Raw genomic sequence first — 24,592 nt, 5'->3', positions numbered from 1 at the left:
GGCAGTTCGAATCTCACCAGGCTGCAGGTCAACTCAGCCTCCCGTCCATCCGAGGTGGGTGAAATGAGGACCCAAAAATTGTTGGGGGGCCAGAGGCTGACTCTGGAAACCGCTTAGAGAGGCCTGTGAAGCACTGTGAAGCGGGATATAAGTCTAAGTGGTAATGCTAATTAAATGGAATTGTTAAATTGTCCCACAACAAGTTGTCTCGTGGGGAGTTGCCCATGGTGAGTTGGCTGGGGGGAGTTGTCCCATTCCTTCTGGAGGGCAGAAGGAAGGGCAATCCAAAGCCACCACTCTTACCAGGGGCCACATTTGAAATTTATTTCTCCGCTTGCAAAAATGCTTGCCAATTATCCAGATGATTAAATGATGGAGATTGAACAGCCAAAGACGCCTTCATCACTGCCTTTATTGGAATGTGATTCTGAAGTCCATAGGATGGGAAAAGCAAAGTATCTGAGGAACAGGGAAGGAGAAGATGGGCTGGCCGAGGCGTCCACAGGTGCATGAAGGAATTCCAGCAAGCAGGAACTGGGGGTGGGGGAGGAGGCAAAGAATATGCTCCACCGCAAAGCCACAGGTGGGAACGCCTGAGAACATCCTTCCAGAATGAGGGGGGAGCATTCCTGGGCTTGGAGATGCTCATCTGCAGCGTCTGTGCTGGGAGAGGCTGTAATTCCTACTCTGTTTAAGGTGCTGCAGGCTTCCCCGATGATTTCCAAGGCAGGGCAGGCGAAATCCAGCTGACTGCAGATCAGAGCCCTCCTTGGCTGCCAGGGCTTCTGTCCGGCTGCTCAGGGAGCACAGCCACTGGAAGGAGGGCTATTATATTGTACCTCCTCTCCTCCCAAGCAAAGCCTTCCAGATCTGAAGTACCAACAAAGCAGAGCTGGGGAGGGATAAAAAGGATCCAAGGGCAGCCTCACTGAGCCTTTGCTAACTTGACGCGGGTGGGGCCCAGAGGGCTATGGCCTTCACAGTGAGCAGGAGCTGGTGTGGGCAATACTTGGGTGATTTTTGGTAGAGGCTGCTTTTCCCATTCACCCTGGAGAGAAAATGGAGACTATCAGGGTCTGGAGTGCTATCAACTGTCTACAAAGCCAGGTTGCCCCACCTTACTTGGAAAACACAGGTGGAATAAACCAGGCATTGACTTGTAGGTGCAGAAGCACCCCAACCACATCCCTGGAACCAATGTCTACTCGGCACTGGCTGAGCTCTGGAGACCCAGGAACCCTTCCTCTCTCTGGACAGGTAGAGCTCCTGATTGACAATGTGCAACCACATGCATGGGAAGTGCATCTTGCAACCAGCCTAGGACAAGTGCTGTGGGGAGAGTTCCATTGGGAGAGAAGGAAGGCCCTGCATCTAGGCAGGAAGCAAACCAAACGTACAGGTATAGAAGAGGTGGTCCCTATTAGTAATTATGAGAGTCCTAGTAGAGCCCCGCTTCAGGGTGAGTCAGAGTCTGCTGCATCTGCCAAAAAAGCCAAGGCAGTCCTTGGCCGCATTAACAGCGGGAGAGCATCAAGTTCCCGTGAAGGGGAGAGCATCGCTTTATACTGCATCACTGAGGCTACACTCAGGGTCCTATGGCCAGTACAGAATAACCCAGTTGAAAGGGGCCTCGGAGGCCTTCCAGTCCAGCCCCCTGTTCAAGCAGGAGACCCTAGACCTGTGATGGTGAACCTATGGCACACAGAGCCCTCTCAGTTGGCACCTGCGCCATCGCCAGCTGGTCTTTGCGGGTGTTTTCAGGCATTTTCCAGGGTGTTTTTTGGTGTATTTCCCAGGGCATTTTCTGGCCATTTCTCGGGCCTTTTTCAGGCCAAGAATGGCCCCAAAACCGCCCCAAAAACAGGCATGCATGCACTGGCCAGCTGGCCTTCAGTTTTCTGGCACTTCGGCACACACATGGGCATGCATGCGCATTCTGGTTTGGGCACTCGAGCTGAAAAGGTTTGCTCTCACTGTCCTAGACCATTCTGGACAAATGGCTCTCCTATCTCTTCTTAACAATCTCCAGGGATGAAGCTCCTACAACTTCTGAAGGCTTCACCAATTAATTGTTCTCACTGTCAGGAAATCTCTCTTTAATTCTGGGCTGGATCTCTCTCTGATAAGTTTCTGCCCATTACTTATTTCCTTGCCATCAGGTGCTTTGGAGAAGAGGCTGCCCCTTCTTCTCTGTGGCAGCCCTCAAGCATTGGAAGATGCTCTCACGGCTCCCCTGGTTTTTCTCCTGGTTAGACTGCCCCATAGTCATGGGGCTTGTCAACGCTGGAAAGGGTGGGGGTGTCTCCTGCGGGGTTCCTTGGTTAGGGCCTTGCTTTTTGCCTGATTGTTTGGTGTCAATCCCTGCTTATCTGAGTATAGGCTGATGGAGACCCCTTGTTCTGATCTCTTTCTTTCCCTGTTTTTTAATTGTCTCTTTTGAATGGTTCGTAAATGTGGTGGTTTATATGTCTATAGATGGCTGATTTGACTGAATGGCCAGCTTCCAGTGACGGAATGGGACATTCAGGCTCCCACCCTTGACCATATGCCTCCTTCTCTTCCCACCTCCCGCCTCTGCCCATTTACAGCCGGCTTTTCTCCCCCACTGGCCCTCCCCCATCCATTCGCCCAGCCCGGCCCATTTGCTGAGACACTGCCTTTGGCCGCATGGGACGCATGGATGCCAGCCAATCTGGTGGCCGGCAGAAGCCATGGTGCAAGATTGCAGGGGCTGTGGGGCTATGGGAGAGGTGTGCAGCCCAATGGCAGAGGCACACAGCCTTAGGTGCATGGCCTCAGGTGCAGGGAAGGAAGGAAGGGGAGGGAGGGAGGGAGATCGCATCCCATCCCCAGCCCCGTGGAAGGCTGCAGGAAGCGCCCATCTCAGAGGCCCTGGCGGTTTTGGTCTTAGCTTGGTCTAGGATGTTCACAAGTTCCCAGTGGAAACTATGGCTGACATGGACATAGCCATAGCCATAGTTCAGCCGTCCACAAACACACAGACCCTCTCTCACACACAGACAGGAACCTCTTTCTCTCTCTCTCTCTCTCTCTTTGCCCTCTTTTGCTCAAACGAATAGCGTGACAAGAGTTCTAAAAACCCCGGGGTTTAAAGGAGCCTCGTTCCAATCTTCCGAATGTTCTCCTTTCACCCCTGAGCAGCCTCTCACAAGGTCGTAGCTTGTGGGCGCTGCAGGGGCAGTCAAGAGAGTCCATCCAGGCTCCTCCTCCATGAGAGGCCAGATTCAGCCCAAGCCAAGGGAACAGCAGAGCCCTCCAACCAAGCTTGCCCTGAATTTCCCCAGAGGGCCCTTCCTACCGGAAACCGGCGAGCGGAGGATTTATTGCAGTGCATGGAGATCGGAGCAGAGCCGTAAAGGGCCCTCAGGACTTCTCTACTGAACAGGTTCCAAGAGACGGAGGAAAACTGCCTTGGGACTGAGGCACCTGGGCATGTGCAGATATCTTCATCGTTGAATCTACCGGAGGAGAAATGCCATACACCAGGAATGGGAAAGTGGGGAGGGGGGAAGGGGATCCCAACAAAAAGAGCAAAGAATGCAGGAGCACTTTGGGTTCAGTGGTGTGGGAGAGTGGTTAGAGTGCAGTAGTGCAGGCTCCTTCTGCTGACTGCCGGCTGACTGCAATTTGGTAGTTTGATTCTCACCAGGCTCAAGATTCAGCCTCAACCTTCCTTCCATCCTTCTGAGGTGGGTAAAATTATGAGGACCCAGATTGTTGGGGGCAACAAGCTGACTCTATAAACCGCTTAGAGAGGGCTAGAAAGCAGTATATAAATCTAAGTGCTATTGGTATTTACTAGTTTTGCAATCAGCTCTGCTTTTCGTGGTATTCATATTTGTATGATTATGGATCACATCCTATCGCCGATCACCCGGTTCAAAGTTACAATAGACACCGCCCCCCCCCCAAAGGTATTTACAATCTGGTCCTGGAGAGTGTGTGGCTGCACACACACATACATACCCTCCCCGCAGTCCCACAACTGGGTTTTGAGCATTTGACAACTGATTCTTATTTATGGATGTTTGCAGAGTCCCACAATCAGGCGACCGTGAATTTTGGCATTTTGGGCTGGTTTCCAGTATTTACTTCTAGTTTCTGGCAAAAAAAAAATGCCCGTTGGATAAAATGGATTTGTTAACATTTGTTTTAACAGCCGCTGCAAAAAAAAAAAAGTTTACCAAATCGGGCTCAGATTTTAACCTGCTTAATGGTTGCCACAACTTACAACTGTAATTCCAGGCTCAATTACAGTCACAAGTCAAGGACTGAAGAATTCAGACTACTGGGGAAAAAAATTCAGGAAAAAGAGGCATGTTGCTGTAAGAACTCCCATCAGAAAGTCACCCAGCTGGGAATCCAACTGGTTTCCATCTCAGAAGCCTTCTGTAAAGAGTCCTGGGATGGAAGTAGGCCTCCTGCTTTTTGGCAGGCCCCCTTCCCTCTCCAGGCCCCCGAATTACATTTTCCAAAGCCTTGGGGGCCCCCAGAGAGGGTCTCAACGGCCTTTGCCCCAAGAGGGCTCAGGATTTCCCGGTGAGCCGCTCTGCAGCCGACTCTGCCTCCAGCAGGAGAGAACCAGCCAGGCAGGGAGGCTCTGCTGGCCAGCTGCCAGGAGGATGGAAAGGGCCCCCAGCCTGTATGCAGGCCCGCCCCCAGCCCTGTTCTGGACCAGCTGCTCCTTAGGGCAGCACTCCCTCCCTCCTCAGTCTGTAGTCAGAGAGACGGCCTGAGGAATCCCCCAACTTCCTTCTTTCCTTGGCCGCAGCAGAGCCCCCATCTTAAAACCTGCATCATCCCCTGTCCAGCTGCTGCTGCTCCTCTCCCTGCATCATGTTACCTGTCCAGAAGCTGAAAATAACGGTGCAGGTACCCCGGGTCAATGGCACTTTTGCACAGCTCCAGCTCTGTCTGGGGGTAGTAATGGACATAATTCACACACATCTCTTCCATGATACCAAATCCTCCCTGCAGAAAAGGGAAGTGAAGTTCCTCAGCATTTCTCACACATACAGAAAGCCCCCCCCCGAGCCCCTCCACCCCCCCCCCCCCCGCGGCCTCCATTTTGCCTGCTCCACCTTCCAGCCCAAAGCCGAGACTATGAACACAAATCACCCCTGGACTGCGACCCTTGGCTGCAAATTCCCTCCCTGGTAGCTGAATGATTTGCTTTCCTGTTTGGCCGGCAATGCGGGGGGGACATTGGCCAACGGAAGCCCACTGCCAATCTCCTGGCTTTAAGCTGCCGGGCTCCTTCCGTGCATTCCTAGAAAAACAGTTTGGCAGTGGCCTTTTGGCCATTCTGAGGAATCTCCGGGGCCTGGGACAAAACGGTCTCCTGCCTTTCTGCAAACTCCAGGGGCCTCAGGTGCTAATCAGGCTGCTGGCCCTGCAGCCTCCTGGATCTGCTGTGCTGTGGCGGACAAGGGGGCGAGAGAGGAGCCGAGGGCAGCCGGGCGCAGGGGAAACCCTCAGGGGCTGTTTCCCAGGCCCCCATCAGCCTTGGCGAGTTGGGAGGCTTCCTTGGATTGGCCGGGGGGGGGGAAATCTGGTGGTAGGCAGCTAATATGAAGCAAGTGTTTCTTATTTATAACGTGTATCTGCTGCTTCAATCTAACAACTTTCTGAGATAAGACCATGAGGGGGGTATCAAAGAGCCAGTGCAATTTGAGATACTATTTCTGAATTCTGCTTTTAAGTCCAGTTCCGGATGCTGTATTATGCAAATCATGAAATGTAAGGGCTGGAAAGGATCCTAGAGATCATCTGTTCCAACCTCACCCTGCTGGGAAGGAGAGTCTGTGGTGGAACAACCCCCTGAACACCAGAAGGGCTCAGACTAATTCGCGGATGTCCAGAGAAGGACAGTGAGAGGGACTGACAGGCAGAGAGAAAGGAAGATAAGCAACCCTCGCTTAATAATGCTAAGTGGGACTGGAAACTGTCACTAAGCAATGCAGTCCTAAGTCCAAAACCATCGTCAAACGAGGACTGCATGAGTCCCTAAGCAGGGACGTTGTGTAACCACAACTAGTGACATACTGCCAGCTTTTCCATTGACTTTGCCAATTGAAATCCAGCAGGCAAGGTTACAACTATTCAGAATGTCCTTGTTGGACGGTATAGTTAGTTTAGGAATAAGAGCTGCCCTCTTAAGGGAATGCTTCATGGGAAATATAGTTAATACCTCATGGGAGATGTAGTTCATGTCACGTGGTCACATCTGTAATCCTGATTGGTCACTGAATTGATTTCTGGTTGGGCTGGGGGAGTTTTTTGGGGGCATTCTCACCTCATTTGATGTCCCAGCATCAAATGGGATATTTCCTTTGCTATAAGGCAATGGGATGAAATTAACCATCTTTTCACACTATTGATTGGAAGTTAGATGAATCTCAACATAAATGTGAGTTATACTTTGAGGATGCCTAATAAATCCAATAAACTAACTTTGTATGGAAGCCTTTGTAGTGTTTGACTGCTAGTCCCAAGCTGTCCCAGGAGCACGGGACAAGAAAGTCCTAACTGTGAGCTGGGCACGAGTGCCTGGATTGCCATCAAGTGACCCTGGGAGATTCTGTCACAGATCTAAGTGCGCGGAGCGGTTTCAACTCATTCAGCACTGCAGTAAGAGTAAGAGTAGCTGAATGAATGCTCATTAAACAAGGACTGCCTGCAACTTCCTATCATTCTGGTGACTTGGAATGACAGTTTTGAGGGCTAGATATAGATTAACAGAGTTGGAAGGGACCTTGTAGGTCATCTAGTCCAACCATCTAGCCCAAGCAGCAGACCCTACACCATTTCTGATAGTCACTTCTTGAAAGCCTCAGGGATGAATCTCCCACAACTTCCGAAGGCAATTTCTGTTCCATGGGTTGATTGCTCTCCCTGTCAGAATATTCCTCCTTATTTGAATCTCTCCTTGGTCAGTTTCCATCCATTATTCCTTGTCTGGCCTTTGGTTGCTCTGGAGGCTGAAGGTTAGAAGACACCTTAATAGAAAGGTCAATTGGGGAGTCAGGAGGGGGTGGGGAGCTTCAGGGGAGAAGACGGCCATTCTTCTGAACTCCTGCAGGTGAACTGGTTTCTGACTTGAGTCTCGGGGCAGCATTGCAAAAATAGCCCAGCCCAAAATTCCAGCCCAACTCACCACTGTCGTCTCATTCCTGTCTTCTGTGTTGTACACACAGGTGGTCCTTAGCACATCACCCTAGGACAGAAAGCAGGAGGGCATCTAAGGGAAGCAGGGAGCTGATCCTGTGCTGCCCGCTGTGCGTTGCTGCTGCTAATGGGGCTGCCCTTGGCTCTGTCCTCAAGGTTGTCCCAAAGGTGCTTTTTGTTCAAAAGGCAACTGGACTTTCTGCTTTTTTCTTTGAAGACGTTTCGCTTGTCATCCCAGAAGCTTCTTCAGCTCTGACTGGATGGGGAAGGGAAGGATTGATACTAATAAATCCTTCCATTCTCACAAACGCATGGCACAACATCGGGGAACAAACAAACCAGGGCTAGATTCAGCAGTCCATCAGGCACAGGCCGCCCTTTTGAAGACAGCTAAGTCCATATTTTGGATGGAGAGGATGGCTGGTTTGAAAGAGGGGTCAAAGAGGCCATCTCTGTCCAAATTGAACAGCCCTCCCTCAACAGAGGGGGAGGGATACGACATCATCTACAGTATCTCCAGTCTACAACACAGTCCTCTCAACTGTTCCAAGAAGGCTCCACAGCCATTTGCTCCACTCAGGTTATCCTGAGGACACAGATAAACCTCCAAGTGGCCTCAACGGCTCTCTAAAAAGAATGCAAATGACCAGCTGTCTGCAAGGAGTATAAATCCTTCCATTCCCCATCATCCAGTCAGAGCTAAAGAAGCTTCTTGGAGGAGAAGTGAAACGTCTTCAAAGAAAAACCAGAAAGTCCAGTTGCCTCTTGAAAAAAGCACCTTTGGGACAACCAGGACCTGAATGACTCAGAATCTCCATCTGTCCTCAAGCAAAGAGCACGTTGGCCACTGGACCTCAGAGCACAGAGGAAGGGCCGGCCTGCAAGAGCCCAGCCCCTGTGCTTAGTGCACTCACCTCAACCTCCCACAGGATGGGGGGGGGGGAGCCTCCAGCCAGCCATTAAGTGAGCGGGGGAGGAAAACAGGGCGCCTGGCTGTTCCACCCTGTGGCTGCTCTGGTCCGTGCCCCCTTTCTCATAACTGTGTTCCCCTCCAGGGGAGGGGCTCATCCTGCCGGGGGGAAGGGCTGCCTCAGTTTCATGAGGGGAACCCTCCAAGAGGAGCCCATTCCCCAGTTAGGCGATTCCGAGGGTCCCTCTCCGGAGCGGAGCTGCGCTTGCTTACTGGGTAGATGGAGACCTCCTTCTTCAGCATGCGGATCTCCTGGGGAAAAAAGGGGGGAGGCAGGACAGGTTGGGATGGGGGGCCACACCATGGCAAAGAAGGGGCAGCGGGGAGGGCAGGAAATAAGATGCTGCTGCCTTCAAATGTACCTTTGTTAACTCTCAATGTATTCATCAGACAGATATCCTGATGCAATCCTAAAAGAAGCTTAGCATTTGACAAACACCAACCAAAAAAGCTGTTCTCCCAATGCAGGGCATTGGAAACGCCCCCAAGTCCCGTCCTCCCGCCAGGAAAGCTCTGCTTCCTCACTTCCTTTCCCTGGAGGCCAGATCACGTTGGAGATGGGGGGACGCCAATGGGAGGCCATTCCACAATGCTGCCTGCCTCCCCCTGGGAAAATGCTCCTGGCTGCCAGACTGATGGATGCATAATTGCCACTCGGACCCCTGGCAGAAAGGAGCCGTCACAGCCCCTGGACGCAGCTCCGGTCTCAGCCCAAAGCCCTCCAAAGGCATCTGCCCCTCAGGCACACCAGGCTGACCTCCGATGCGGCTCATCTACCGCCACAAAGCCAGAGTGACAGAGGGGGCTTCGCTTTGGAGAAAGGCCCCAACCTATCATGGGACAGTCCCATCCGCCCTGCTCTGATCGTGCGGGCTTGGCATCGCCACGGCCAGCATGGAGGCCCTGGCACAAGAGGGGGCCCTAACGTATCAGCAGCTGTTTGCGAAGCAATCCCAAGGTAGACAAGTCTACTGCTTCACCAGTGCTTTCCAGCCCCCTCTAAGCGGTTTACAGGCTCAGCCTCTTGCCCCCAACAATCTGGGTCCTCATTTTATCCCCCTCAGAAGGACAGGAGGCTGAGTCATCCTGGAGCCTGGTGAGATTTGAACTGCCAAATTGCAGACAGCAGAAGGAGCCTGCAGTCCTGCACTCTGACCACTGCGCCACCGAGGCTCAGCTTTTGACGTTTCTTTTGTCATTTTGGTTTATAACAGATATCAATGGGGGGGAGGGGGTGGCTTCACAAGCCTGGCCTGGTTTCCACGGCTGTCCTAATGCAATCTACGTGTCTTTCTCCAACCCTCCTTTGCTGCCTGCTCCCCTCCTGCGTCTTTTCCCCCCTTCTCGGCTCAGAAGCTGTTTGGAAGGATGAGGGACACACATACCACCCCCCAGGGTAAGAGGAAAGAAAGAGGAAGTATATCAGGCCCTCCAGAAAAGCCATAAGGCAGCTACGCTGCAGCAGCCTCTGGTGCTGCTCCAATCGTCCTTCGGCCTTGGGTCGAAGAAAAGGGGCCAGTGGAAAGAGACACGGGCACCTGGAGGGCAGATTCCCCGGGAGCCCTCTGGATAAAGCCCTGCCTGCCATGCTCAGAGCCTCAGGATGGGGGGAGGGGCTTCTGCCCAGCAGAATGGCTGCTTTTTCTTGGGGGGGGGCTGGCCCTCCCACTGCCACTTTCAGAAGGCGGGCGAGTTTCTCTTCTGCCTGCAACAGAGACACATCTGCCACCAAGAGGGAAGACCACAATGCTTTCTTGGTACCTGGAAGTGGGGGCTGTAGTGCCTGTCCTGGTTGACAATCTCCCGGTCTCTCCCTTCACGGGACAGCGTGGTCACCACACTCCTCCCAGCCAGGTGGGTGTGGAGCTGAGAAGCAAAGATGTGGATCCCGGCAGGTGGCAAAGCCTGCAGAGAGGAGGACAAGGAGGAGGAACCCATTCACACTCCCCTGGGAGGGGACCGAGGGGGGGCGGGGCAGGAAGCCAGGCTGGGACCCTCTGAGGAAGAGCCTTCTTGCAGGTGAGGACCCTGCCTGGTGCCAGACCTGGTGGGCCCAGGGTGGGCTGCGGGAAAAGGCACAGCTGCTGCTTTTCAGGGGGCCCTTTGGGGAAAGCGTTAGCCTGGCTCCCATTTGCTTCTCGTCCGCTGAATGCAATCCAGGATCAGAAGTGAAGTTTCAGCTCTGGAGGGCCCCCCCCCCATTTTGCAGCGGCTCCTTCATGCAACAGCCGCGGCTTCCTGGGAGGCAGGCCCTGGACTTTTAGGGCAGCCATAAGCTGAGAACGGGGCACTTGGATGGGGCTCCTGCCAGGCTCTGCCTTGGGGGGGCAGAGAGGGGCCCCTCCTCACACCCTCCCAGCTCCCCTGCCATTTTTCCCTTATGAACAGGTCTGCTGGGGGGGGCTGGAATGTCACTGCAGCCTGTGTGGAGTCTCCTCTGCTCTTGACCAGGATTCCCATGGAAATTGGTCTTTTTAACCCAATTCCTGTATTGGGGGATTTGGATGTCATTCAGAATCAGTCTGACTGAGGAGCTGAAGAATGACAGGAAGGAAGGAAGGAAGGAAGGAAGGAAGGAAGGAAGGAAGGAAGGAAGGAAGGAAGGAAGGAAGGAAGGAAGGAAGGAAGGAAGGAAGGAAAGAGGGAAAGAAGAAAGGAAGGAAGGAGGGAGGGAGGGGAAGGAACGAAGGAAAGAAGGAAGGGAGGGAGGGAGGGTATGTGGGGGTAGTCACTGGAAGTGCTGCAGGCCACATTCCCCCCACCCAAAACAGCAGCTTCTCCACTCCCCCAGCCTCAGAGCTGCAGGGTTAAGGAGGCAGCCTGAGGGACTGGCAGAGGCCTCACCAGCTGGGTGCACTTGTCCGAGCAGTAGCCAGTGAGGGAGAAATGGCTTTCGCCAGGGGGAATCGCCATCACGGGTGTGTAGATCAAGCCCAGCTCCATGATCCCTGCGTCATTCTGTCGGAGGGAGGACGTGTAATGGAGTCGGATCCCAGAGGAGTCACGGCGGCCTGGCAAGAAGCAAAGACCTTTTCTGCTGAAGAATGGGCACCGCCCTCTTCACAAGGAAGGCCCCAGAGAATCCAGCAGGATCCAAGTTAAGTTTTGGGCACGATCCCAAGGGGCCCGACCCAGCCCATTCACCAAGACCCAGCAGGTTGGCATGGGCCGTCTCTTCCACGTTGTTGAAGACCCCCCTGGGAAGAAGCACTCTGCTCGTAAGTGATCCCAGCAATGCCAGTGACCTTGGCATCTGTGCCGTCAGACTCCCGTATGCCACCTGCCTCTCGTGGTACCCGGGAGAGGCTGTCTTGGGAAGAGATTCCGGGCTCCTGCTCTTCTCTGGGGCCTGGAAACCAGAGCATCCCTTTTGCCCTGGGAGTGTGGGAGGACTTACAACGAAGAGGGCATGCGCCCTCGGGGGCCTTGGCAGTGCCGGTTGGCTGTTCCCACATGCCAAACCATCTGCCCCTCCAGTCCTTTGGTGACCCCACCACCCCAGGGGGGTCTCCCAGCCCTAATTCCCACTGCGTGGGCCTCCCTAGCTGCAAAGAAAGCCAGCCATGAATTCTCTGAAGGACACGAAAGGCATCTCTCCAGGCAGAGGCCTTTTTCTGGGCCTTCTCTGAGGAGCGGGTGGCCAGGCGGCCCCCTTGCCAACCGCTGGCCTGTTCTGACTTCCAGGCAAAGGGTCACCATCCACAACTCTCGCCCAGAAAGCAAAGGCTGAATCGGGGCGTTTGTTTGGGTTAGAGGGAAACGGCTTCCCTCCTTCTTGTCAGGCGGTGAGAGAGAGTCACCTCCTGTGCCAACTTGAGAGCTGGGGGGAGGCAGGTGCGGAGGCCTCCTCGAAGCCCCCAAAGGCCTCCTTCAAACCAACCAAGGGCAAGCAGGACACAAGAAGTAGAAAGTTGAGGGAAACCTCCACCCCACCCCCAGGCAGGTCCTGCCCTGAAAGAGTAGCCGGTTCTGCAATGAGACATCCAGCAGCCCTTCCAGGTCAGAGGAGGGAATACCTGGGTCTGGTTCCAGGATGGGCCTTTGTCAGGGACCTCATGTCCTCCTCACCATTGTTAGGCATTGATTAGATTAGATTAGATTAGATTAGATTAGATTAGATTAGATTAAACAGAGTTGGAAGAGACCTTGTACGTCATCTAGTCCAACCTCCTGCCAAGCAAGAGACCCTACACCATTTCTGACATATGGCATCCCAGTCTCTTCTTGAAAGCCTCCAGGGACAAAGCTTCCACAACTTCCGAAGGCAACTTCTGTCCCATTGTTGACTGCTCTCCCTGTCAGGAAATTTCTCCTTATTTCTAGGTTGAATCTCTCCTTGATCAGTTTCCATCCATTGTTCCTTGTTTGGCCTTCGGGTGCTTTGGGAAACAGCTTGACCCCTTCCTCCTCTCTGTGGCAGCCCCTCAAATGTTGGAAGATGCTCTCCTGTCTCCCCTGGTCCTTCTCTTCCCTAGAATAGCCAGGCCCAGTTTCTGCAATCGTTCTTTGTATGTTTTAGTCTCCAGTCCCCTCATCATGCTGGTTGCTCTTCTCTGTACTCTTTCCAGAGTCTGCACATCTTTTTTTATAGTGTGGTGAGCAAAACTGGATGCAGGACTCTAGGTGTGGCCTTACTAAGGCTTTGTAGAGTGGTATTAGACAGGGGATCTTATGGATGGAAAGGAAAGACTGCAAGGCCCCCATTCGCCAGAACTGCCTTGCCGCCCAGTCCCTGGTGCGAAATACAACTGAAGCCCAGCCCAGGTGCTGCACTTGTCTAAAATTACCCTCGAAGAGCCAAGGAACAGCAACTGGGAGTATGCAAATGCCGTTCCTCCCCGCTTCCTTTTTTAAACCTGCCAGCTGTCAAAACAAGGCAGTGCAAACAGGGGGAAGTGTGCTGAGTTAGCTTGGGGGTGGGCGAGGCTCCTTCCCAGGCCAGCGAAAGGCAGCAGGGATGGGGGAGCTTTCACAGGGAGAAGGGGGGAACAGGGGCCCCCTGGAGATCTGCAAAGTTGGCCGGGTGCTGCTTTCGTTTGCTTTGAGGGAGGCAAGACTGCAAGGAAGGATTCATTCAGGCAAGCCCAGGAGAGACGCTGGCAGGGTAAGGAGCTGCCTAAAGCACGAATGGGGAGAAGGCTGTCTTGTTCCTCCTGGTCAAGGCCAGTCCTGAAGAAAGCCCCCTACAGGACCCTCCCCTCCTCCACGTTCTCTGTTCCCCAAGGCCTCAGGATCAACCTCAGCCTCAGTGGCCAGCCTAGGTCTGCTGGGTCTCACTCACCTTCGAACTGCAGGGGATTATGGTAGTGGACTTCCAGGCGCAAATATTTGGAGAAGCCAGGGCCCCCAAAGGCTAGCCCTGCGTCCTCCGGGTAGTAAAAGGCCTGGAAGGAAGGAAGGAAGAGGGAGGCATCGCAGTGATCCTTGGGGGAGCTGGCCCACCTCAGCAGCTCAAGCCAATCCTGGCGACATCAGACCGAAGCTCCCCCAGTATTTCTAGACAGACTTTTAGCAAGGGATGGGGATGGTTTGCAAACAGCACTTTGAGCTTCAACTACTTCCCTGTCTTGGTGGTGGGGGAATAAGAAACAATGAAGGACTCCTGGCAGGTCTACAAAAGCCCCCCTCCTGTTTTACCACCTTGTTCTGACCCTCCAAACCCCCAGGAGGTAGTTCCAGGGGCTCAGGGAATCTGAGGAGCCCAGAAAAGCTGTTTCCTGCCCTGAAAACCAGCCAGGACAGTTTGAAATAGGACTCTGCCAGTGCTTGGGGCTGCCCTCCGTTGCCCGAAATCCCAAGCCCGCAGAACAAGCGAGCAAGCAAAGCAATTTACCAGAGACAAGGGGCCAAGCAGTCCTGGAGGCCCCTGGTGGGAGAGGCAGGTCATGTCTTCTTATTTCAAAATGGTGCTGGAGGCCAGGATGGCCAATTTGGGGCAAAAACCAGCCCTGGCATCCCCTGGAGCACAAAGGAGACATGGGGGCTTCCCACCCAGGTCCTTCTCCATACCTGCGCACCCATCGCCCAGGCAGCCAAGACATGTCGACAGAAATCCAGGCGCTGTGGCTTCATCTTGGAGTGGCAGGGGCCGCTGTAGTGTGGGAAGGCTGGAAAGTGGGGGCTGCACTGGAAGACCTCCATGTGATGGACCAGGGCTTCGTTCCCACCTGTGACCACCGGCTCATACTGAGGGAACAAGGGGAGGGGTGGTGAACACTGCAAGCCCTGCGGCTCTGCAGGCGCCATTGACGGGAAAAGCAAATTCTCCATTTCGTCTCTTTAAAGGCAGACAATTTGGGGAGGTTAAAAGTCCCCTCACCAATTGGGGAGCCACGCTGGAAGTCCCCATTGGGGTCCTCGGCAAAGGGGATTCTCCTTGATCTCAAAATGAATCAGGTGGAGGGTAAACATTGCTCTCTTTCAAACTGGACCTCCTCCCTTCAGCTAGACATGACGTTGACTGAGTTAGCCCTCTCTCTTGAGTTCACACAACGTGCTAGCTAGATTCTCAGAACTCCCCGTCAGAAATAAACCCAGGCCAATTCCTCCATTTCTGTGGTGTGTGATGCCCACCACAGAAAAAGGCCTGGTTCGCTTGGCATGCAGGGGCAAAGCAGAGTCCCAGCCAATGTCCCTCCCCTGCAGAGGCAGAATGCCCCTCTCCCCATTCCTCTTCCTGCTTACAAGAGGTAGAAGCAGGGGTGGGATTCAGCCGGTTCGGGCTGGTTCAGGCAAACTGGATGTTAAATTTACATCTGGTTCACAGAACCAGGAGTTGACCCTCCCAGGAGTCTCCATGCAGCCCATTTTGGATGCAGGTAACTTCAGGGTTTGCATGGACGCTCTGGGAGGGTGAAAAATGGCCCTCCCAGAAGTTCCAGAAGTCCAGAAATGGGCCTGTTTCCGGTTTCCGGAGGGCCTCTGGAGCCTGAGGGACGGCGTTTTCGCCCTCCCAGAGGCCCAAGGGAAGCCTCCGGATTCTGGGGAAGGCGAAAAATGGCCCTCCTGGAAGTTCCGGGATATGTTGCATGAGATGGCCTGGATTCAGGAAGAATCAGTCCCTTGTAAAGCACATTGGAGGACTTGAACCCAAATCTGTGAGGGAGGGAGAAAATGGGGGGTGGGGACCAGTCTTTCTACTCACCATGACAATATGATGCTTTTCAAAGCCGTCCGGAAGTTCGGTCATGTAACACCAGTATGTGGTCTCCTGGTGGGGAATGGTCACGTCTGGGACTCGGATCTCCATGGTCTTCAAGTCCCCAGGGAGTGGGGGAACTCTGATCTTGGGCTTCAGAAGTTGCACCCGCTGCAGTCCCTTCTGGAGCAGAGCAGACACGTTGATGGCTTGGAGAGACGGAGCTGGTTTCTCCAAAATGCCGTAAATGAGATGCACAGTTCCATCCTGGAAGGGAAGTCACCAAGCACTTTATCTCTGAGCCCCCAAGGACAAGGCCGGGCACCCTGATTTCAATTACTATTCCAATTGTATGTTTGCCATAGAATATCCTTACATACGAGTCCAACAATTTATCTTAAAGGAAATTAAAAATACTGAAGCCACATGAGTACATAGAAATTACAACTTAAATTGTAAGCTTTCAACAATGTTTTTGAAGGGACATAAAAATAGTAAAATAGGTAGAATTAGTGGGACATAATAATAGAATCAGTAGAATTAGTTTAACTTGCTAGTTCACTTCTGTAAGAATTAGAATTGCCTCTGCCATTTGCTCCTATCAGTGATCTAACTCCTGCTATCTTGTTTTTTTGTACAGCGCAGTGCCTGGAACAGGGCACATCATGGCCTGGCAGGGTAACATCAGGCAAATACCTGTGCTGCTAAGGACTCACCCCCCCCCTCCCGTTCCTTGCTGTTACTGGTGAAGCATGGACATGGAGCGCTGCAAGGAATGTGCCAGGGGGCCAGAGTTGGGTAATCTACAGGTATAACAGGTTTATCACACTCTCCCTAGGTGTGGTTTTTCCCTTGCATGCTTCCTGCCTGTATTTATTTATTTTTTTATTTTATTTGGTTTGTCAATTGCTTACAAGATAATAGGTAAACATAGTTATGAAAACATGGATACATATAAGAAAAATAAAAGAAACAATAGGACAGGGACGGTAGGCACGTTGGTGCGCTTATGCACGCCCCCTACAGACCTCTTAGGAAAGGGGTGTATGCTGTGGGAAGCTGTCCACCCAGTGATTTTATTTTATAAAATAAAAGCTGTTACATTTTCCAAGCCTCTTCTTGGGTCTCTCTTTGGTGTTCTGGTGTCTCAAGTTCATTTTGGAACTTTACATTTTTTTTTAAATTTAAAGAAAGCTCTAGCAGCATCACTCTTCAGATTTTTCTAAAGTTTTAGGTCAGTTGGCCTTGAGATCCATTTCCGCAGCTTAGCTTGCTTGGTCTCAGCACGGGAGGACCTTTCTAGATTGCGGCTGTTATGGGAACCCAGCCCCTTTGGTGCTTTGACGGCATAATGTCCCTTACTCACAGTCACTCATGCCCTGGTCACTTCCCGTCTTGATTATTGCAACATGCTCTACATGCGGCTGCCCTTGAAGAGCATCCAGAAGCTCCAGTCAGTGCAAAATGCAGCGGTCCCGCATGGTTTTGTGCAGACCGCGGTGTGCACGTATGTCACCTCTCCTGCAGAAGCTGCATTGGTTGCTGATTGGCTTCCGGGTGCAATTCAAGGTGCTGGTTGTCCCCTTTAAAGCCCTCCATAGCTTGGGACCAGGTGATCTGAGGGACCATGTCTTGCCGGTCACATCTACCCGACCCATCAGAGCGGGGAGGCAGGAAATGCTACAGGTCCCATCCCCAAGAGAGATACACCTGGTGGGACCCAGAAGAAGGGCCTTCTCTGTGGTGGCTCCTTCTCTCTGGAACATCGTTCCTCCAGGGATTGGAATGGCCCCCACTCTAGCAGCTGGTTCTGCCAACAGGCCTGGGGATCCCGGAGCGGATGGAGGCCATCAAATGGCTCTTGTGGTGTGTTGTCTTGGGGGCGGGGTTGAGGGAGTGATTATTTATTTATTTCCCCCCAGATTTTGTTCTATTGTACTTTATTAATTTATCTGATTCTTTTTGTTAGTTTTTCTTGCTTTTTATTTTTATTTTTTTGTTTTAAATATGGTTTTACATTGCGTAAGCTGCCTCGTGTCGCCATGGGCAAATAGGCAGCAATATAAATAAAATAATAAATAAATAAATAATGTGGGCTTGCTTATATATTTAATTATTTAATATTTCTTATTTTTTTTCAATATTTATAGCTTACTCAGTCCTAAAGGATTGATATGGGTGCAAAAATCCCCCTCACTAAAAACATATCCACAGCAAAACCCAGGTCATCAAAGGCCTCATCCACTCAACCTGTGCTGCTTTGCTCTATTAATCTTCCTCATTTAGCAACTGACTCGTTTAGTGACTCTTCAGTAAATGGCGATGAAGAAGTAACTGTGCAACCAGTTTTCAGATTTGCGACCTGGAATTCTGTACAGCAAAGGAAAGCTGAAGTAAGGTCGTTGTGGTTTCGCTTAGCAACTTCTTTGCTTGTGTGAACTGTGGTTGCTAAACAAGGACTACCTGTTTTGTGAAATACCTCCAGAGCTGGGGCCATCCATATGGGAGTTATTCCTGAAAGAGGGACCACTACTAAGAAAGCCCTGACAAAACTCTGAGGAGGAAAACTTGTGACAGGCCCTCTTTAAAATATTTGAGCAAGTTTGTATGAACAATGCCATAAAATTCAGGATTGTATTATTTCTCTCTCTGTGTTTTTATTTTCTCTCTTCCCAGTATTATGAGATTTGGGCTGCTTTCAGCTGCCATGAGCCCTGTTAGATGGACGTGAAGGGTCAACAGACCAGAAGGTCAACATACATGAGACACCCACGTAAGCCATTCTGGGAAAACCAAATGACTGTTTTCCTTTTTAAAAAAAAATAGGAAAAGGGAGATTTAAAAGTATTGTTGAGGTTGACTTGAGGTTTTGATTTCCATTTCCAAAACATAAAATTAGATTGTGCGAAACAAATCATTTTCAGGATAGTCTGCCTCCCTCCCTGCATTGTTCTCTTCAGACTTGGGACCAGAGGTGGGTATGCAGCCAGTTCTGACCAGTTCTGGAGAACCGGTAGTGGAAATTTCGGAGAACCGGCCAATCCCACCTCTGACTGGCCCTGCCAACTCCATCTCTTCTCTGCCTCCCATCGAGTCCCAGCTGATCGGCTGGGTCTCCTTTGGTTGCCCTGCACAGGAGAACGGAGCTGGAAAGCAGGTTAGTGGGGTGGGGAGGGGAGGGGGATTTTGCAGCCACGCCCACAGAACTGATAGTTAAATTTTTTTGAATCTCACTACTGCTTGGGGCAGTTCTTTTCCAAAATGGTTTCTGACTAAAGGGTCTACCTCAATCAGATAATCCTTTGGATCACAGGTGGCAAAGGGCCTCTTGAAGAGGAGGGAGAGCCCCCCGCCAATTCTCCATGCCCCCAGGAGATGGTAGTTCTGCTGGGCGTCCATGTGCAGCTGTGTGTCTTGGTCACTCCAGGCATCCTACAGGTGAAACAACAACAAGGTTGGCATTTCAGATGACAGAGATCGAGAGGGCATCCAGGGTGGGATTTACACTTTAGCTAAAGAAATCTTGGAGTCCCCTTGTTAAAAAATTCAAAATTAAGAATATAAGTAACAATGAATTTGTTTGCAAAATTGTAATATAGCTATTCTGAAATTTTGGGAGGTCCTAAGCTGTAGGTTCATCTTTAGCCCTTATTGAATCCAGGCTAAATGTTGCTTCTGGCAAGCAAGGTTCCATCCTCTCTATTTAGCTTTTAATCACCTCATTACTAATACCACTCCATAAAGCCTAAGTAAGGCCACACCTAGAGTCCTGCATCCACTTTTGGTCACCACACTATAAAAAAACGATGCTGAGCCTCTGGGAAGAGTGCAAAGAAGAGCAACCAGGATGATGAGGGGACTGGAGGCTCAAACATACGATGGTTGCAGGAACTGGGCCTGGCTAGTCTAGGGAAGAGAAGGACCAGGAGAGACATGACCATAGCAGTCTTCCAATATTTGAGGGGCTGCCACAGAGAGGAGGAAGGGGTCACCTGTTTTCCAAAGCACCTGATGGATAAGGAACAATGAATGGAAGCTGATCAAGGAGAGATTCAATCTGGAAATAAGGAGACATTTTCTGATAGTGAGAACAACCAAGCCAATGGAACAGAAATTGCCTTCAGAAGTTGTGGGAGCTTCATCCCTGGAGGCTTTCAAAAAGAGGCTGGACTGCCATCTGTCAGAAATGGTGTAGGGTCTGCTTGATTGGGGGGTTGGACTAGATGACCTACAAGGTCCCAGTTCCAACTCTGTTAATCTATGAAAGGTCATTACTTTTTTTGGATTTAACAGCATGAAACAATGTGTGAGAAATGCTGAATGCCTCTGGGGGCGTCTGTATATACATAAGGAATACATTTCATACTGAATTCCAATTCAAGGCTATGCCCAAAGAAATACCTGAGCTGAGCTTCTAGCACCAGGACTGGCTGGACATTGCTTGGGCTGTGGGGCCATCCAGAATCCCATGGAGCTTTTCCTTGCCAGCACCAAGTTAGAAGCGACAACAAGGAACTAGAGAGGAGTCTTCTCCTCAACGCCCCAAGGGGGAGACCACCAGAATTTTACAGCTTGAGTCCTCTTTCTGTTTTTCTGCAAGAATTTTGAAGCATTTCTTTACATGCATCAAGTTGGGGTTGAGGCTAAAAGCAAACAAGGCAGGTCTGGAATTTGTTCAGAGACCAGGACTATGAGGTGGGACAATTCATCCAATAGAGTCAGGGATGAGGGAGGGGCGTGAAAAGACCAGTAACCCATCTCAGTTGCATCGCCAGAGCTCCAACAGTCTCTAAGCACCCCTGCTTGCAATCTGGAGCTTTTACCTGCCTCATGAAATAAGATGAAAGTCTCCAGGATGGAAGCATGCCGCTGCCACTGCTGGTGTGAGTCACCCGCCAGCCTTCCCCCCTCCCTTTCTTGCTAATGACAGGTGTCACTCAGAAAGAGACACAAGGAGACTCAGTGCTGGGAGAGAGAGGGAGGCACAGGAAGCCAGCAGTCAGAGATGCCTCTGCAAAAACTGCTGTGGGACTCATCTGGGCAAGACCCACATTGGGGTGGGGTTACTCTTCACATAGAGAGGCTTAGGATCTAGGCATCGCTAAGTAGGCGTCAAGATCTGCTTTTAGAAATTTTTCATACGTCCATATTTGATTTTCCTGGAGTAAATGTTCTCTTTTTCTTCTAAGCAACTCTGTTCCAACTTTAGCAGAAACCAGTAGCAGCCCCATTGATTGGGCTACCCAGTCGGCATCTCAGGTGTAAGCCTCCTTGTTGTGAGGCTCATCTACCAAAGACTTTACACTCAATGACTTCACTAGGTTTAACAGACTAACAGAGTTGGAAGGGACCTTGGAGGTCATCTAATCTAACCCCCACCCAAGGAGGAGACCCTACACCGTTTCTGACAGATGACAGTCCAGTCTCTTCTTGAAAGCCTCCAGTAGTAATGAAGCACCCACAACTTCTAAAGACAACTTCTGTTCCATGGGTTGATTGCTCTCACTGTCAGGAAATCTCTCCTTATCTCCAGATTGAATCTCTCCTTGTTCAGTTTCTATCCATCATTCCTTGTCTGGTCTTCAGGAGCTTCAGAAAATAGCTTGATCCCTTCCTCTCTGTGGCAGCCCCTCAAGTATTAGAAAACGGCTCTCCTCTTCACTAGACTAGCCGTGACAGTTCCTGCAACCGTTCTTTGTATGTTTTAGCCTCTGTTCTCCCCCCCCCCCCACAATCATCTTGGTTGCTCTTCTCTGCACTCTTTCCAGATTCTCAACATCTTTTATAGTGTGGTGGCCAAAACTGGATGCAGTATTCTAGGTATGGTCTTAATAAGGCTTTGTAGAGTGGTAGTAGTACCTCCCTTGATCTTGATTGTATTCCTCTGTTAATGCAATTTAGGATTGTGTTAGTTTTTTGGCTGCCGCTACAGACTGCTCATATTTAGCTGATTGTCCACGGAGACTCCAAGATCCCTCTCACAGTTACTGCTAGTAAGCCTGGTTTCACCCAGTCTATGTGTGTACTTTTGGTTTTTCTTGCCTAAGTGTAGGACTTTACTTGTCTCTACATTGAATTTCAGTTTTTGTCCCACTATCTCTCGCAGGCTTTAAGTTAAGGGGAGGCCATTGAGTGGGTTCTTGTGGTAGTGTGAACCTGACACTTCTCCAGCCCATCATGCAATTTCTCCGGTCTTTTGAATTTATTCCAGGTGGGGATTTTTGCTGGCTTGCTGGTGTCCCACCTTCCTAACCTTTAGATATTGTCAGTGGCAAGACTGTAGCCTTGTTGACCTGAATGGCTGGTTAGAAAAATCCCCTTTCAGTGGGGCAATTGGGCCCCATCTTTGCCAGGGAGGGAAGCGCCCAGGCGCACAGGTGCAATTACCCCTGGACATCTCATCATATTCTGGGGTTCAGGGGTTCCCCTCGGAGGGAGGGACAGGTGAGCCTGCAGGGGAATCTGGGAAACACTCCCTACGAAAGGACTTTCCCCAAGCTGTATGGCCTACAGTTTAGCTCTCCACAATGCAACCAAAACTGATCTAGATAGAATAAGAGGCAGAGGAATCAAGAGGGCCAAAATCATGCTAAAAGACAAAAAACCCCAAATCTGGTTTCAGTTATAGTTAAAATAAAAATTAGCTAAACCAAGCATAAAACAATGACGAATATTAACTTCAAGTACATTCAGTGCAGTTTTAATATTAGCTTGTTCAAACACAGACTGTTCCTTGGCTCATGCCTTAAAAACAGCAGACTTAGAATCCTAGGGCTGGAAGGGACCTTGCACCCCCTGCCCAAGATAGAAACCTTGATATTGTCCCAAGCAAACAGCTGCCCAATCTTTTCTTCTTGAAAACCTCCAGTGATGGGGCACCCACAGCAGCAGAAGGCAAAAGCTCTTCCATTGATTCATCCTTTCCGATGTCAGGAAATTTCTCTTTCCTTTTATCTTGGAACTCTCCTAACAAGCTTCCACCCACTGCTTCTTGTCCTGCCCTCAGGGGCTTTCGAGAATAGGCTGTCCCCCCCCCCCATCTCTGGGGCAGCCCCTCAAATATTGGAACATTGCTATCCTGTCACCCCTGGTCCTCTCTTCCCTAGACTAGACATATCCAATTCTTGCAATCGTTCTTCATATGTTTTAGTCCCCCAATCACCTTCATTGCTCTCCTTGGCACTCTTTCCAGAGTCTCAGCATCTTTTTTGTATCATGGCAACCACAACTGGATGCAGGATTTCAAGTTTGACCTTACAAGTGCAGTATAGACCTTCACTCTGTTGATGCAGCCCAGAACAGCATTGGCTTTTTTGGGAAGCTGCAGTACACCACTGTCCCATGCTTAAATGGCTGTCCACTAAGACTCCTAGATCTGTCTCAGTTACTTCAGCTTTAACAGATTAACAGAGTTGGAAGGGACCTTGTAGGTCATCTAGTCCAACCCCTGCCCAAGCAGGAGACCATATATCATCTCTGAGAGGTGGCAGTCCAGTCTTTTCTTGGAAGCTTCCAGTGATGAAGCTCCCACAACTTCCGAGGGCAACTTCTGTTCCATGGGTTGTTCTCACTGTCAGGAAATTCCTCCTTATTTCCAGGTTGAATCTCTCCTTGTTCAGTTTCCTTCCATTGTTCCTTGCCTGGCCTTCAGGTGCCTTGGAGAATAGCTGAGCCAGGTACCACCTATTCTATTTCATGCATTTGGTTTTTCCTGCCCAAGTGTAGAATCTTATTTTTCACATCATTGAGGGCCTTTTCTCCCATCTGTCAAGGTCCTCCTGAATCTTGAGTCTCTTCCATTTGATTGGCTATTTGATGAGCTCCCCTTCTATGAATCTAGACCTTCTCAAAGCCTGTTTCCTGGTCTGGTCCCCACCCAGGTTCACCCACTCAGTGACCAATGGAGGAACTAACCCCGGAGATATACAAGCAACCCCCCCACTCCTTGGAGATTCTCCTTGGAACCCAAAAATGATTTCTTGTCACTATCAACAGAGATCCCAATACCAGAAAGAGACCCCCCCCCCAGGTCTGGGTTTGGCATAGGGGCTGCTCCCCTGCTTACCCACCGCAAAATAGAACTGGAGCCCGTCGCTCCACAGGACAGCCAGATCCGCCTCCTGGAAGCCTCCACGATCTGACATGCCAAAGAGAAAGCCGTATCTCAGCTCCTGGGCCACAATCCGGAAATGGACCTCTTCCCGGGGGTAGCTGACATTCCAGGAGAGCTGCAGGAGGCCCTGAGGGTCCAAGGGCACCTTGTACGGGAAGTTATCTCTTGGCTCCGTGCCTTGTAGGGCCACCACCAGGAGGACCAGAAAGACAGCCAGCAGGGAGAAGTACATGGATGCCGCTTCCCGGATCCTGAGCACCAGGCAGGCGTCTCCCTTCGGCCGCCTCCCAGAGCCTGACATGCTGGCCAGCGAGCGTCGTGGGGCCCTTGGCTCTTCCCGTTTATAAAGAGACCCTCCTAGCAACCAGATCAGTAATTCCCCTTAATTACATTTAGTGGGTGGGAAATCGGATTGGGTCGAATGGCCCTGTCCTCCCCCTCCCCCCTCCCCCCAGGCCTGGGCACTTGTCGCTTTCTGCTTCCCTCTAATTGCTTTTAATTGTCTGTGGACATCATCAGTGGGAATTTAGCTGGACATGACAGCCTTCTCTCCCCCCGCCCCCTTTTTAATGTCCTTTTAATGCTTTTTGAAAAAGTCGGCCTGGAAGTGGATGTGTTCACTTTGTCTCTCTCTCTCTCTCTCTGCTGCTCTCTTCCCTCCTCCAAAATGGAGCCAGAGATGAGACTTTGTAGGAACTGCTTAGTGGCCAGAAAGTCTCGTCCGACAGCTAAAGGAGGCTGGGATTTCTCCCCAAAGCCCACCCCATGATTGCAGAGACCTGCCCTTATGCCCCAGAATTTGCAATTGCCCCCCTTCCACTACAGGCAGGCACAAGGGGCATCTTTTCCCTCCAAGGCTGGTACAGCCAGTGAGGCCCAGAGCCATGATGTGTATGGATGCCACAGGGCTCAATTCTACTCCTCACTCCTATTGAACAAGTACATGAAACCACTGGGCAAGGTAATTCACCAGCACGGGTGAGGTATTGTCAATGTAGACCAATACAGTGGGCTGTACCACTGGGACTCTCAGCCGTGACTGGAGGCAGTGAGACCCTGGATGTGGAAGAACAGGCCATGACTCAGCCATAGCAGAAGGGACTGGCAATGGGCATTTGGGACCCCTGGATCTGAAGATTTCCCATCCTTAGTGCTCCCCAGAGTCAGTGTGCCATCTCCTAGA

At 51.1% G+C, this 24,592-nt stretch overlaps 1 protein-coding gene across 1 annotated transcript; it reads right to left on the bottom strand.

Annotated features, from left to right (window-relative positions):
* Positions 1 to 410: 410 nt before the first annotated feature.
* On the bottom strand, positions 411 to 23,710 carry DBH (dopamine beta-hydroxylase). Its single transcript, XM_026688658.2, has 12 exons — positions 23,366 to 23,710; positions 18,582 to 18,728; positions 15,303 to 15,563; positions 14,168 to 14,344; positions 13,440 to 13,542; positions 11,003 to 11,169; positions 9,920 to 10,063; positions 8,372 to 8,410; positions 7,178 to 7,237; positions 4,865 to 4,992; positions 3,320 to 3,479; positions 411 to 1,048 (listed from the first exon to the last, which is right to left on the bottom strand). The coding sequence occupies exons 1-12, from the start codon at positions 23,708 to 23,710 to the stop codon at positions 926 to 928; spliced, it is 1,854 nt and encodes a 617-aa protein (XP_026544443.2). The 3' UTR covers positions 411 to 925.
* Positions 23,711 to 24,592: the final 882 nt, after the last annotated feature.

Source organism: Notechis scutatus, chromosome 15 (genome assembly GCF_049901735.1).
Source record: "Notechis scutatus isolate UNSWTSFEM ecotype Mainland chromosome 15, rNotScu1.2, whole genome shotgun sequence".
Lineage (NCBI taxonomy): Eukaryota > Metazoa > Chordata > Lepidosauria > Squamata > Elapidae > Notechis > Notechis scutatus.
Note: the sequence above shows the minus strand (reverse complement) of the source record. Positions and strands in the feature narration are given on the sequence as shown.

Excerpts from the sequence above, each read along its gene's own strand:
- DBH (XM_026688658.2), bottom strand. The coding sequence starts at position 23,710 with ATGTCAGGCTCTGGGAGGCGGCCGAAGGGAGACGCCTGCCTGGTGCTC. Across the intron at positions 11,170-13,439 it reads TAATCCCCTGCAGTTCGAAG|GCCGCCGTGACTCCTCTGGG; the intron begins GTGAGTGAGACC and ends GCTTCTTGCCAG. Across the intron at positions 3,480-4,864 it reads TATTTTCAGCTTCTGGACAG|ATTCAACGATGAAGATATCT; the intron begins GTAACATGATGC and ends CTCCTCCGGTAG.